We start from the raw sequence: 15,835 nt of genomic DNA on the forward strand, positions 1-15,835 counted from the left end.
ATAAATTTCCTAAACTACTCTTATTGATTTCCCATCCTGCAAAATATTATAAATGGGAAATTAAAATTGTAATGATTATTTTATATTTTCACTTCTTTTGCAAGGCAAGAAGTGTTAGAAGTTAGATTAATAGATGCAGAAAGTCGAAATCTAGTACTTCAAAATTTAACAAAAACACTGATCCACTAAACTATCAAGACATTTATTTATATTTTCATATTTGACTGTTCAAACATCTATAACTTCAACATTTTATTCCTCTCCAAAATTTAATTCTTGGAAGAGGGCAAAAGGTGGTCCGCAAGCTAGACATTGGATACTTTGAGATACAGTCCATGAAATTTGAGGGTAGACTAATTTACAAGTCTACAAATATGGTTAACATGGCACTTGTAACAGAAGGGGACACTCACCTGCCAACTGTGTAAGGTTGAGTATGATCTAGAATTTAATACCATAAATCATTGCAAATATGACTAATATAGAAAGAGTAGCAGGTGTTCTCCAACAACCATATTGCATAGTATTTTTTATATATATTTATTGTTGCTGCATTTGTTAGTTAATTCTACTTAAAAATTCACAATGGAGTTGGACTTTCCTTATATAAAGAGAGGTCCACTCTCTCACCAAACAAATTCACAAACTTATTATAAAATGGTAACTTTTGATGTTCGTCAAAGGATAATCTGGTTCTATTACTAATCTTGGATGCCTTTTCATGATTTCTAAAAGATAAAAGATTTGGCATACCCAAACAAATTCTACTCAATAATTTAAAACATTATTGTGCATTAAAAATAGTATCATTTGAGCTTGTGATGCTGGCTTGAATATGTTAATGGGCGTGACCAATTCCATATTTTAATAGAAATGTAATCTCAGAAATTTAACAAGTCTACAAAGATGGTTAAAATGGCACCATTTTTTATTTATTTATTTTTTTTTTGGCCAGAAATTTACTCATACACTTACTTTTTGTCTCTATAAACACTTGAATCTCAATTTTTTATTTTAGAAGATGAAGAAATACAACTAGGCCACAAGGACGTGCATTCAACTAGGGATGGCAATTTGACCCGGCCCCCACGGTTACCCGCCCCACCCCGCACCGTTTTTGACGATTTTGGGGGACCATTTTACTTATTTGACGGCCGCACAGGTTTGGTGTGGGGGCGGGGGGAGGTCGCCCCGCATCGCCCCGCCCCGTTTAGATAGGTAAATTACTTAAGTACCCATATTTCATTAGTATATATATTTCACACTATATATTTAGTACCCTATATAAAATATTAAAGTAAAAAATGAATTTGATTAAAAATATATTTGCAATGGTAAATAATTGAAGATGAGGGGGAAAAAAAAAAGAGAGCAAATCTATTTCAACAATAAATAAATTATGGTCTTAAACGGGGCGAGGCGGGTACCCGTGGGGGTAAAAATATTAAACGGTTACGGGAATGGGGTGGAAAGTACCCCCATTTTTGTAGTTTTGGGCGGAGACGGGGGCGAAATTTTTAAACAGTTGTCGGGGCGGGGGAGGGTACACCCACCTAAACCCGCCCCCGTTGCCATCCCTACATTCAACCAACGCTCATAATTTTATTTTTTCTCTTTTGAAAAATAAGTTTAGACTTGGTTGAACACACGCCCATAATTGAAGGCCCTTGTGGCCTAATTGTACTCTAAAAGAAAATTAGTTTGGACTTGATTGAACACAGGCCCATAGCCCTTTTGGCCTAATTTTACTCTACACCTTAAGTCAAAAAAGTGTGTGAGTAAATTTCTAAAAATTAAAAATTTAAATGAGTCGAATCAAGTGGTGACTTAATTTAACACCGATAAGCTTGACCAAAACTTGATACTTTGTTGATCTGAACCACATCAAATGGACAAAATAATTATTATTTTTTTTTTTTTGGGGGGGGGGGGGACTTTAGATCCAATTTCAGTGTTTAATGAGATGGGCTGAATCATGGACTAATTTAATTTAGTAAAAAATGTTAAAATTTCCGTTGCCGGGACTTGAACCCGGGTCTCTCGGGTGAGAGCCGAGTATCCTAACCACCTAGACTACAGCGGATCATGCTTCTTTATTTCTGTTCAAATATTTATATTTATAAATCTCGTAACCCACGGTCATAGGTAAAGAATGTGAGCAAGCCTATGTTAACACCTACCCGAGATATTAATTAAAAATATTTTTAAAAACTTGAATATAAGAAGCCAAATGTCTTGTAACAAAAAGAGAGGATTTTATGTTTCTTGAAATTATGATAAGAATGATAATGATTATGACTCGTCTTGGTGGTATAATCTATAATGCTTCAATTTAAGTCATATAATCCTTCTTGATTTCGTTTTATGTAACTTAGCTCTAAAGGCTTCAAAATGTATATGTTTGTTAGTTGTTCAACAAAAAAATAGTAAAAAAAAAATGATTTTTTTTTTTTTTCCTTCTCTCAATTGTAAATAACTGTGGAGAAGGATGGAATACCCTCTCTCAAAGAGGCCACTCAACAGAAAGAGAAATGAAGAGGGCTACCACATGTCAAGTACTCGGCAATAGTGTGTATATTTTCTCTTCCACTAAGATGGGATTGACATGTTCCAAGATGGGATTCCTAAGGGGCAAGTTGAGCACATTTAAAACTTTCCTTCCTCTAGACTTTTAACAGCCCGGAAAACGAAAGAACACTAGTTAATGAAGTGGAAATTCTAGAAATTAAAACTGCCAAATGGACCATACCAGCAATACTGATCAAATCAACCAAGCATTCTTGTGATTTTACTCGTATGACATATGAATACCACCACCACATAACTATATATGATATTTGTTACGCAAACTGTAAAGTGAATTGCAAAGGGCCTTTTTGCAACTAGTCACACACACACACACACACACACACACACACACGGAGGAAAAGATAAACTGTCCCAGCCAACCTGTTTCATCTTCTTCATTCAAAATTACTCCGTATAATCAATTTTACCCTTTTAGAGGTAATTGTAAATCTGTATGCTCAGAACTAACAAGTCTCATCTGCAACATGAATTCTCCTTGTCCAGTGTAACTAAATAGTCATGGGTCAAATTTTCTCACACAAAGCTCATACCGCTATTGCGACTTTGTATTCGGATTTTCGGAGATTACTTGATGAACTCGTCATCCTGTCTGGTAAAGATATGAAACCACAATCCCTTCAGGACTTTGACATAGACCCAGGCAATGGATTTGTTGAGTTCATCTGGTTACTATTATGCTATCATTTCATTCTAAATGCCTTTCATCACACCACAATTATGGCCAAAGCTATAACATATCATTGAATGTTCAATACCTCAAATAGATAATGGAAGAAAATAAACATCAAATAAATAGAAGACATTAGCTAAAAATTAGATCTTTATCCATTTGTGAACATGTTAATGCACATGAAACAACCCAACAAAAAATGTTGTTGCAAAGTATAACAAAATCATATCCAATTAGACCCTTGCGGTGAGGCAGCACCACAAGGAAAAAATGAGGGCGCAAATTCATTTCTGCATCATCTGGTCAAAAAAAAAGCTCACAAGGCTGTTTTTCATTTTGAAAAGCATTTTCTTATTTTGCAATAATCTAATTTTTCAGTTTAATCCTACCAATAAAATCTTATGGAACTGTTTGTGCTACTCTGAAGTTGGGCCTCTTGAGACTTGGGGAATAAATAATATGTTACTGAAATAGAAGTCTTACCAAATGAACCATAAAATACAAGGAATATATGAAAAACGAGGAGGAGATATATTTTTCGTTCTTTTGGTCGGTAACTCCACCACTTAACTCACTCACACACATGCCCACTCTATTGTCCCAGAACACTAAACCCTCCTCAACCTTCCATTTGAAATGAGGATGAGATATCACTAGAGCTAAATATTAACAACAAAATCATCAAAAGAATAAAGCTATCAACATTGCATGCCATTGCCATCATACCCGCTATAACGTTGCCTGACTGGTATTTCCTCTTCCTTCCTCAGTTTTAGATTCTAGTTGATCCTGATGAGCCACATCATAAGTTGCATGGAGACCAACAAACAGGTAGTAAACTAGCATTACAGCACTGCATATGAAGAACCTCCAAAATGCTTCCCTACCTAGAGATCCTATCAGAAACAGATTCATCCCAATTGACAGTGATGGCAACCATGGAACCAGTGGAACCCCCCAAACCTTTGGAACTCTCTGCTTCGGAAGCAATACCAATCCCAATGTACCCAAAAACCAAAACAGACCAGCCACTGTATAACCAATCCATCCTCTGCTATTTGAACTCCAAATAGCTGTTATCCCAATCGACGAACCAAAGATAACCACTAAGCACACAATAAATTTGACCAGATCCCCCTGTTGAGTAACACCCTTCACATAATATCGCCTCACAAGCAATGCAACAGCCATGAGCATAAAAATGAAAAGTGTACTTAGAGATAAAACACTGGACAAGACATCTAAGCTGGAGAAAAAACCAACAATACAACTAAGTGTGGTGGTCAACATAGTAGCATAAATGGGGGTTCCAGTTTTTGGATGAACCAGAGCAAACCAGGGCGGAATCATATGAGCCCTCGCAATCTGAGTTGTGTATCGAGCTTGTCCCATAGACCCAACAAGCAAACTCGTAGTCATTCCCTTAAGAGCAACAATACTCACCAAATACTTGGCCCATGTCATGCCAATTTGTTCAAATGCAACCGAATAGGGTGCATTGACATCTATCTGAGTGTAGTTCACCATCATTGTCAGTGCCAGTGCCATCAAGCAATAAACCACAGTGATCATTGACATTGACCCAACCAAACCCACTGGTATATCTCTAGACGGTTTCTTGGTCTCTTCGGCCATGGTTGCAACCATATCGAAACCTGTATAAGACCAGTACACAACTGCTGCAGCCTCAAAAACCCCTTTAGCCCCAAATGGGAAAAAGGGCACCAAATTTGAAGTCTTGCCATGAACAAAGCCAACCACTATAATGAACACAATGACCAGTGAACTCATTATGGAACTGACCCAATTCAAAATGGATGACCCTCTAGTTCCAGTCAGTGCTATAGAATTCACAATTACAAGCACTACAACAGCAAGTGGGTCTAGAAGATTAAAACCTTCAGCAAAAGAACTCACCCGAATTCGGAGGAAGTCCGGGTCGTCATTGATGATACTGGCGAAGTAGGAGGACCACGAACGACCGAGCCCGGCGGCGCCGACAATGGCCTCCAAAAGAATGTTACTTGCGGCAATGAATGCGATGAAATCACCCAATTCGATCCTGAGATAAGAGAAAGACCCACCTGCGACGGGTATTTCGACGGCGAATTCAGCGTAGCAGAAGACAGAGAGCATCGCGGAGAGGCCAGAGGCGGCGTAGGACAGGACGATGGAGGGTCCGGCGGTGTCGTGAGCTTCTTGGCCGGTGAGGGTGAAAATGCCGGAGCCCACGACGGAGCCGAAGCCAAGCCAGATGAGGTCCCACCAAGTAAGGCATCGCTTCATCTGGTTTTCGCTCTCTTTAGGGAGATCGACGAGCTCGGTGTTGTCGTCGGAGCGGCTAGCGAGGCGGTTCTTGAGGCGATGGATAGTTTGGGAGAGTGAAGCTCTGTATGTGGTGCAGTTTTGGAAGGAGGGTTCAGGGAAAAAGTCATGCTTGCTGAATCTCCAGTAGGGTTTTGGTGGCTCCATGGTGAATTGGAATTGGGGGTTGAGTGGAGTGCTCAGATCTTGTATTGGGTGAGAGTTGGGGTTTGTACTGAGCACCATCTGAGTATGATTCATGTCTCCTCTCCCAAGAAGGAATGACAGAGGGAGGGAGTTGAAAAGAGAGTAGGTGCGACCCGTTGCATTCGGAACTTTTACTTCTTGGGTGGGTTACTATATTCGAGTTTGGCATTTGACAATTTGTTACTTTCTCAACAATTTTAATTTTAATTTTATTTTTTCATTTCAGGTAAACAAACGCACCGCACACACCCTTTGTTAGAGTAAGATATAGTTAGGGTGGCAAATTATAACACCAAGTTAAATGGATTTGAATTTGTCATAAATGAATTTGGGTCATAAAATGATTGACACGATTAATTTATTTACTTAATTATATCAGGTTAGGATTAAAAGATATAACCAGTGTAACTTGCTTATGACCTATGTTATAATTATAAATATGACCTATAAAATATGTTATATATTTAAATCTAATTACTGTAGGTATTTAAGTTGTTTTAACATAAACCTTGTTTTGAATATTTGAGTTAATTGTGATAATTTTTTATTATTATTTAGTATTTGATTAAATATTAAATGTCTCGTTTTGATAAACAGGCCATTAAACCGGTTAACATGTTTATCTATTTAATAAACCGGTTAACATGTTTATCTATTTAATAAACGAATTAGATTATTAAATAGGTTGGGTTGGGTTTGAATTTACCTATTTAGTATAATATTTTTAAATAGACATGACACGATTATGATCCACGAACACAAATTGCTACCCCTAAATACAGTATTAGGAGGCTATTAGCTAAATTGAAGTAAATATTGGCCGTGCAAGCATAACAAATCGGGAGAGTTTGGTATGAATATACCAATGACCTGACATACTGAACTCACTCAATATTTATATAACTTAAATTGCTAATGAGCCGTAATTAAACATTTTTTTTTTTTTCAGTTGGAAAATAATTAAAGAGGACAGTTGGAAAACTCCTTTTACCAATTACACTAACTATAATTAATAAGATGCTCTTATTTTTATGGGCATTAAAAATCTAACATTCTAAGGCCAAACTACAATGGATTCCTTCCTATTTTGACCTTTATTCTCTTTTCTTTCTCCCTCTTGTATTTATAATGAAGGGGGATTCTTTTCTCATTTTGACCTTAAATTTTTTTTCCTCATTTTAACTTTTACTCTCTTTTAAAATGAATGGATTCTTTCCTCATTTAGACCTTTATTTTCTTTCTTTACTGTATTTACAATATACTAGTAAAACACACATGCGCAAAAATGTATGTATAATTATAAAGTTAGAAAATTTCTTAAGATAAATATATATATATATAAGAAATTTTTGTATTAGAATTTATTATTTATAAAAATATATTATTTATTGAAGTAAATAGCATTATAAAAAATTAAATATAAAAATATATATATATAAGAAATTTTTGAATTAGTATTTATTATTTATAAAAATATATTATTTATTGAAATAAATAACACTATAAAAATTTAAAATAAATTATAAAAAACTAAATATAACAATAATTTTGTATATAGAATTATTAATTTAGGATTTTACTAGTATATTTTGATATAGAATTGTTGTTACATATTTTTTGAAATAAATTTTATATTTCATCCTCTAATTAAATTTTCTTAATATTATATATTTCCTTCTCCAATTAAGTTTCTTTTTATTGAATTTCACTAGTTTAATTTTTTAATAATATGTATTTCCCATTGTATTTTTAGTAATAGTATAGATTATCGGTATAGATATATAGTTAACCTTCCATTTTCCATTATTATTATTCTTTTAATCTTTTTTATGTGAGTCGTTTGTCACGAAGTGATTCCTAAGACGTTTAGAGTATGGAAGACACGCATGCTGGTTGGCAAAGAGCAGAGTTTGACTGGGAATGGTTCCAGGGAAGGGGCGTGTAAGAGCACATGATGGTACCTCTTCAGAGTTCAGGCAGGTCGACTCGGTTGAGTGCGAGGAGCTTGTCGCTAGTCTTGGACTTGACTATGAAGAAGGGAGTTGGTCATCCCTGCACAAACTGGTCGGGAGCTGGAGCCGTTTCCCTTACGAGACCAAGGCAGGCCGAAACTAGTCAGCATGTATCTTGGGAGGGCAGGTCGTGGTGGTTGACCAGGGCACTTGCGTGAGCTGAAGCAACACCTTTGTGCCGCACGGGCTGTGCTGCTACGCCAAATCTCTAGGCCCGTAACAAATGGTATCAGAGTAAGACTTGGGGTAAAGCACAGTGGGGTGCCCTCTCGTCGATCCGGGAGGGGTCAGAGAACGAAGACGGTGCACTGAAGTTGCGTCAATGAGGAAGAATCAATGCAATTTGAGGGGAGAGCCTCTATCTCCCCAAGAAGAAGCGTCCGTTGAGGTTGCGCACCGGAGGACCAGAGGGCCGCGCGCACCAAAGTTCGTGCTTAGTCCTTGGGTGATGCAAACCATGGTGAAGGGCGAGCATCAAGTCGACAGGAGGCCCTTGCTTGCTCAGGATGTCGCGGAGGCGGCATGGCAGAGAAGAGTCACGTCCTTGAGGAGTGGACATCCCTTTCATCCGAGGCCTATCATTGGGCGAGCATAGTGCAGGGAGCTGCACAAGGAAGCGATGGTGGGAAGGCGAGCATACCGCTTGGAAACAGACTTTGGAAGGGAGTGGACGCAGTAGTGAAGCGCCGCACTGCAACGAGGGCGTCGCAGGATTTGGGTGGGGGAGAGTGTCATGAAGTGATTCCTAAGACGCTTGGAGTATGGAAGACACGCATGCTGGTTGGAAAAGAGCAAAGTTTGACTGCGAATGGTTCCAGGGAAGGGGCGTGCAGGAGCACAAAATGGTACATTTTCAGAATTTAGGCAGGTCGACTCGGTTAAGTGCGAGGAGCTTATCGCTGGTCGTGGCCTTGACTATGAAGAAGGGAGTAGGCCATCCCTGCACAAACTGGTCGGGAACTGAAGCAGTTTCCTTGACGAGGTCAAGGCAGACCGAAACCAGTCAGCATATATCTTTGGGAGGGCAGGTCATGGTGGCTGACCAGGGCGCTTGCTGAAGCAACGCCTTGATGCCGCACGGGCCGTGCCGCTGTGCCAAATCTCTAGGCCCGTGACACGTTGCTCCAAGAGAAGTTAGAGATATAAAAAATTGAAACGTAATTTGAAGATCTTGGTTATTTGGTGGTAAAGAGAGAGAGAGAGAGAGAGAGAGAGAGAGAGAGAGAGATTGGATTATATGAAAATTAAGGTTTGGTTTGGGGTAAGTGATAGATAACAAAGAATAGATGATAGCAAGTTAGAAAGGGAGTAAGTGATTTGTGTCTTGATTGAATCTGGTAAAAATAATTATACTTTTATGTATATAAGATTTAGTAAATTCGTGTTATTTCTTTGTGTAAATTCTTAACCTGACCTGTCAATGATCTGGAATTTAAATTAGAGTAAAACTAATTTAAAATTTGAATTAACAGATCGACAATTTTAATCCTCCGTGCTGTCAATTTTTTTCATTTCGTAAGTTGTAAACCAACATAGATAATATGCCTATTGTACTCAGAACACCAGACATTGAGAATGTTTTTAAGCAAACTACACTTGCCAAGTGACTTTGTTCTTCTCCTCCCTAAAACACAAGATGGCTTTGCTTTTGAAAATCCATAAACAGATGAACATAGCATTGCCATTATATATATATTGTACAATAATATGATCTATGGCTTCCTCTTCTTGTAACATGGTTGGTTAGTCCTTGTTTGATCAATGAGAAACCTGGATGCAATATTTGTACACTGCCGGGAAGAAAAAAAAAAATACATATACAGCCACTGCAGAACAAATAACATAATAGTGAAATGGTGAAGCAATGCGTGTGAAATATTCAGGACAGTTTTTTGTACATTAAAAAGGAAGTTTCAGAAACCTCACGCCGAAAATTAAAGAGCAACATAACACGATAATTCTAAGAAGCTTGAATCACTCGATTTGAACTAATCGTGCTAGTACTTGGCAGAGATGGCCAAAGTACTACTGTAACAAATGAAGCACCAAAACCTATCAGACCTGAAATGGTAAAGCAACCATTTCCTAGCTAGCACAAGAAAACATAACGACGACAAGTCACAGGCAGCAGAGGGTCTCATTTCTGGCCCTTCTTTCTCCACAGGTCTCCGAACATCCTTATACCAGAGCCTTTCCTCTTTCCACTACCATAGCCATCATCTGAATCATCGGCCTGACTAGGTGAACCCATGAAGCCAGCATAACCACCAACTGGAATCTCAAACATGCTGCTAAAATGCTTATCCATAGAACCACATCTGTCAGATATTCTTTTCCCATTCAACTCCACACCTCCAGCAAGCACTGTTGCTGCTGCATCAGCTGCTTTCCTCCATTGCTCCGTCTGTACTCTCATTTTCTTCATTTCCGCTTCCAATGCCTCATTTGCTCCTTCCACAGTTTCGAGTTTCTCAGTTAATACAACTGCAGTAGCTTTACTTTCTCCCAGCTGTTGTTCTAGTTGAGTCAGCCTTATAGTCATTTCCTCTTCCTTGGCTCGAGCTGATGTCATCTCTAAAGATGCTTCACTCAACTGTCTCTTCAGGCTCTCATTTTCTTGACAAAAAACTTCTAGTTCCTTTTCCTTGTCTTCTAAGTTGGCTTTCAAGGAATTTATATCATCATCCTTCAAAGCCAAGTCAACAAAAGACGGCTTCTCTGGCTCAGGAATAGCTGGTGATTCTGTTGATATGCTCACTGGCTTACTTTCAAAATCCTCTTCACTAGTTGGTTGGTCGAGTTTAGCTATAGACTCCATTGTCACTTTTTCCAATGGAACTTCAAAGACGTCAGTTTCTTGCTGGTTCACATCAATAATTTCATATGGTACACTGTTATCTTCTTTGTTTGATTCTTGGATTTCAATTGAAGGAGGCCGCTTCTCTTCAATTTCCAAGGGGTCTTGGGTTTTCTTCAATTTTTCTTGGGCTTCTTTCTTTGCAGCCTCTGCAGAGGCTAACTGTTCCTTCAGAATCTTGAGCTCTTCCTGTGCATTCCCAAGTTGAGATTCTAAAACTGAAAGGCGAGAACCAAGTTTCTTTTGATTGACTGAAGTACTAGATTGGACACTTCTTGGAGATCGATGATCCCCTAGCTTAGGGCTCCTTCCAGCAACAGGTCGTTGCAGCGGATCAGAATTTGATGACGTGGATGTCCTAAGCTGAAGTGGGACTCGGGGAGATTGCCTTTGAGGCATTTCTGATCCCCTATTCCACATAAAAACACAAGTTTCCATTGAAGGCCATTAATACACATTCATAACTTCCGAAGCATATAATATTAATCAAAGGTTAATATACATCTAAATAACAACGTAAACACTGATTGCATTTTGGGGGCTGCCCTAATGGCTCCTAAAGAGATAGTTGCATACGTTAGATTGAACACGACATTATATATGGTAGAGACAATAAGAAATTTTCTTATGGAAGCCGTGAGTCACAGCAGGTGCTTAAAGAGATTATTTTTATCAAAAGCAAAATAAAAACCAGTAAAGGTTCTATACAAGAGAGTGAATTCTAAAGGCATTTCTATGCAGTAATTGTCACAAAAACTAATGTGGTATAAAATTACCAAACTATCAAGTGATTAGTGATGGAGCGGATGCAGTACTGATACAAATACTATGGTAGACAAGTTTGCACGCTGCAACCCAAAGATGGTGGAATAAAGTCCAAGGGGACTCCTACATCTAGTTATGCAGTAATACTCTAGCAGTAGTCACACACTAGTTTTTACAATCTTACACATTAACTTATCAGAAAATTTGCCTACAGTGTTGACATGATATAATTTATAATATTATTTGGATTCAAGAAGCTTGCTTAAACAGGCAGTGCACAAAAATAACAGAGTAATCAAGTATTGTTACAAAAAAAAGAATTCTAAAGCAAATAATTGTGTTTAAGAACAATATAACAGAAATTGCAACTGGAAAAGGAAGCTGCATTAATATCGTAGATTAAATTCTCTAACCTTGATCTTGGCATCTCATCCACTAGAATGCAATTGGTGGAAGAAGAGCAATAAGGACGACTAACCACTCAAGAGCTTGTGATCTGCAAAACTAAAGCCAAGATCAAGGGACAAAATAGGAAAACATTGTTAGGGAAAAAAGCTACCGGTATATACTTTCAAAATGAAGCATCTCAAGGAGCAGCATGACTTGCATACATTCCCAATACATTGATCAAACAATAATCACTGTTATTCGTACTAACTTTATGCCAAAGGGCCATGGGTTTTATGCGAGGGGCAAACCGCTCCATCCCACCTGATTATTCTTTGTTTTTCTTATAATATTTGTGCAACATAGCCTGAGAAGGAATATTTGTGTCATTCAACAAAGACCATATTTTATCACCTCTTGAAAGCAAGGACATACTTTAAAATGCTAATTACACAAACCTACGGGTAAACCATGCTGTGGCATAAAGTACATCCCTTCTAGATTTAGATTTCCCAACCACTGATTTTAAAGTTTGGAAGCACAAGCAGTACCAAGTGTAACTTCTGCTGCTTGAAAGATACTAAGTGGCATAAAGTACACCATTTTTAGATTTTCCAACCAATAAATTTGTGAAGTTTGAATGCAGAGAAGTAGTACTACCTGTAACTTTTGCTGCTAAACATAGTGCAATGCTACACCAACCCTAAGAATATCACATTGGCATGCCTCCATAGTCCATTATGTGCAATTTAGCCATGCATTACTCAATCCTAATAAAACAGCTTTTAAAATGCCAGATTCTTCAAATTCTTAAAACAAAAACCTGGAATCGAAACTCTAATACCATCAAGAAAATCTCCCAACCTGTATACCTTCCTCATTACAATTAATGGGATTATCAACAAATATGGTAAAATGTTTTTTTATTTTTATAAGAGTAAAGTTACTAGAAACCCCTTTTAATATAAAAATAGTGCATATAATCCCCACATAATATTTTCTGTACAAATAACAGTTTTATTTATTGAAAAAAAAATTAGGACTTGAATCTTTCCATTAGTTTTTCTGTCCAATAAATAACAAATACATTCATTTAATTAAAACTAATTTTTAGTAAAATTGATCTACTAAATGAGACCCATCAATATTGGGCCTTTCATTATCAAAATGTACAATTAGCAAGTAGCAACTTATGACATGCCTAATTGACAATATATTAGTTTTCAATAATATGATACATAGTTTAAATGAAAGAAATGATCAAGACCCATCATATGATTTGTCTAATTTAGTAGATGAAATGTATTTAAAAGTCAATTCAATTAAGGCAAGTGTGTCTAGAGCAAAATGTTAAATTAAACATTTTGAAAAACACAGTCCTATAATCCCATTGGCACTTCAATTTTCACTTCTTACACTCCAAATTTTGAATGCACAAAAAATTCACAAATGAAGTGTGAAAAGTTATAAGAATAGTACCAATATGACTACCTTTTGGAAATAGGAACATTGAAGCTAAATCAAACTATGTTTTCACACTTTCTTTCTATTAATAAGACAAATAGTTCATGACACTTGGTTGATGAAGTATACTGTTGATAGCTTCAACCATCATATTCTTTTATCAAAGCAAATTAATGTTTGCTTTATCCATAGACTTAAATGATCAGATTGAAATAATATTTAATACACTTGAACTACTAAATGAACCCCATCAAATGGTGGATTAATTTTTATCATAATGTATTTGATACAGATCTGAAATTTAGTGTGCCAAAACAATATGAGATATCCCAATTGGATAATTTTGGCTAAGTCGAAAAGATATTCAAATTCACCATATGATGAGTCTCATTTAGTAAATCAAGCATATAAAAAAATTAACTCAATCAAAGTTAAGTCTCTGTAGAGGGAAAAAAAATTAGGATGATGAATTAAAGAAAGATATATACCACGTTGATACTACAATTTTTAACTTCACACTCCACATTTTGATGAGAAATAAAATCAAAATGAAGTGTGTCTGATACCAATAAGATTATCCATTAAAAAAAGGAATAAGATTATCCATTAAAAAAAGGAAGAATAGGGTTCAACTGCGGACAGTAGTTACTCTATTGAAGTGTATTTTTTTTTACATAATTTTATTAAATGAAAGCCATAAAATGGTGTATCTCGATCCTTTTTCATCATTTTGCATTTTTAAGAACCTAATCATCAGGCTTAAAACTCTAAAATGTAAATTTCTAACGGAAATTGAAGGTTGCCCTCACTCTTCCGAAAGATCCTTACCCAAAATTATCATTTTTATGCAATGGTGTGTGGGCATATCGGACCACATGAAAATGTATTTCTGATCCTCCTTTCTTATAATAAATACGCCACCATCACTAATGAAAAATTGTTGCCCTTTTGATTAAAATTCTCACAAACTCTGCGGTGAATTTAACATTGATTCGTTGCAAAAAGAATCTCAAATCTGATCTTTGAGGATAGGTATTTATGTCAAATTGTCATCCCACTAATTTTTCGTCTAATTTCGCCTGGAAGCAAGCAGTCATGAAAATATCTTTTTAAATTAAGAAACGAAGTAATAAGATAGATATATAATTAATAAATAATTAAAAGAGAGAGAATAAGGAACATATTTACCGGGAAAAAAAAAAATGGAACAAATGGTCAAAACCAGATATGAAAATGACAAAGTTTATTAAGTACTGTTTGAATCCATACTTTACCAAATAACTAGTTCAAGCAAGTTTTTTTTTACTGTTTCAAAGAAAGCATCAATTACATTATTCAAACATCAAAATACAGAATGAAACAGAGGGGGATCATCAGGTCTCAACTCCCAGCACAACAGAACATACATAATCTCTCTCTCTACAGATTCTAATAGTCCATTTGGTTGCCAAGAAAGCTTAACAAAAGGCAAGAACACATCCAAGCTTGCAACTTTGGCGAAGTTGGAACAGTTGCTTGCAAGATTCCTTCCAATTTTTTTGGGTTCCCACACTTTCTCGGCAACCAAACAGATCTCAAACAGAACACAAAATAAAGAAAATAAACGCAACCCTGGTAGAGAACATATCATTCATTTCATTAACAAAAACCCATGAAAGAGAAGCAGCGGAACAGCAAATAGCATATTAAAGCCACAAGAAAGAAAATGTATCTCACCCCGAAGCCTGTTACAGCTTCACAGACGTGGTCTGAGTGAGAAAATAGCCCATCCGATGAAGACTGAAGAGACTCTTGTTGTGAATACGCAATGACTAGAAATAGAAAGAAGAAGAAGAAACAGCCGCTCACTCACTAGTCTAAAGCTACATTAAATGTAAGAGAAGGGTTTGGTTGAAGTGGGTGGCATTGTATTTACTAGTACAGAAACACCAGTAGAGGCAAAACTCTACCAATTAAAGTAATGGGTGACAGAGATGTTTCAACTTTGAAGTTTGAATTAAAGCAGGTGTGGGATCACTGTATCTCTGAGAAAAAATATTACTATTAGGTCGTTTGTGAGGTCATCCAGGTCTAAGATGATGCTAATTATTAGATATTGGGTAAAGTGCAAATAACCCCCCTGAACTATGGGGAAATTTGCAACTAACCCCCTGAACTATCAAAAATGCAAAAAACCCCTCAAACTATACAAAAAAGTTGCAGATCACCCCATCCGGTGACCGGCCGTCCAAAAATGAGCGCGTGATTCACACGCGACAGACAAACTAAGTTTTTTGGACAATAATGCCCTTCTATATATGAAAATACCAAATTATCCTATAACCACCACCACCGTCGTCTACGACCACCACCACCTTCTGCAACCACCAACATAACCACCACCACCGTCCGCAACCACCAACATAACCACCACGAAACCCTCCTGAACTCATGCCAAAACACACCGTTAAACGAAATCAAACCCACCACCATCACTACCACCTCCATCGGCATCTCAACGGCACATCACCAAACCCAATCGAACCAGTACACAAACCCACAGCCACCACCCCAATCCCGCCACCACCATCACCCGTCATC

At 37.1% G+C, this 15,835-nt stretch overlaps 2 protein-coding genes and 1 non-coding gene across 5 annotated transcripts; all 3 read right to left on the bottom strand.

Annotated features, from left to right (window-relative positions):
• Window positions 1-2,010: 2,010 nt before the first annotated feature.
• TRNAE-CUC (transfer RNA glutamic acid (anticodon CUC)) lies at window positions 2,011-2,083 on the bottom strand. The gene has a single exon. It is a non-coding gene; the product is annotated as a tRNA-Glu (tRNA).
• A 1,619-nt stretch (window positions 2,084-3,702) lies between these two features.
• LOC132308663 (cationic amino acid transporter 8, vacuolar) lies at window positions 3,703-5,914 on the bottom strand. The gene has a single exon (XM_059806821.1). It carries the CDS (start codon window positions 5,822-5,824, stop codon window positions 3,989-3,991), a length of 1,836 nt encoding a protein of 611 aa, XP_059662804.1. The 5' UTR covers window positions 5,825-5,914; the 3' UTR covers window positions 3,703-3,988.
• A 3,695-nt stretch (window positions 5,915-9,609) lies between these two features.
• Window positions 9,610-15,166, bottom strand: LOC132308664 (interactor of constitutive active ROPs 4-like). 3 transcript variants are annotated; one of them, XM_059806824.1, is made up of 4 exons: window positions 14,972-15,166; window positions 12,063-12,158; window positions 11,818-11,908; window positions 9,610-11,048 (listed from the first exon to the last, which is right to left on the bottom strand). In XM_059806824.1, the coding sequence occupies exons 3-4, from the start codon at window positions 11,829-11,831 to the stop codon at window positions 9,920-9,922; spliced, it is 1,143 nt and encodes a 380-aa protein (XP_059662807.1). In that variant the 5' UTR covers window positions 11,832-11,908; window positions 12,063-12,158; window positions 14,972-15,166; the 3' UTR covers window positions 9,610-9,919. The 3 variants fall into 3 exon arrangements, with proteins under 3 accessions (XP_059662807.1, XP_059662805.1, XP_059662806.1); XM_059806822.1 differs by lacking the exon at window positions 12,063-12,158 and having other exon boundaries at window positions 11,818-11,900; XM_059806823.1 differs by lacking the exon at window positions 12,063-12,158.
• Window positions 15,167-15,835: the final 669 nt, after the last annotated feature.

The sequence above is a fragment of the Cornus florida genome, unplaced genomic scaffold (assembly GCF_030987335.1).
Source record: "Cornus florida cultivar Cherokee Brave unplaced genomic scaffold, ASM3098733v1 CherokeeBrave_3.0.0_Hap2_Chr05, whole genome shotgun sequence".
Classification (NCBI taxonomy): domain Eukaryota; kingdom Viridiplantae; phylum Streptophyta; class Magnoliopsida; order Cornales; family Cornaceae; genus Cornus; species Cornus florida.

Bases quoted from the DNA above. Each gene is read 5' to 3' on its own strand.
- LOC132308663 (XM_059806821.1), bottom strand. From the start codon at position 5,824: ATGAATCATACTCAGATGGTGCTCAGTACAAACCCCAACTCTCACCCA.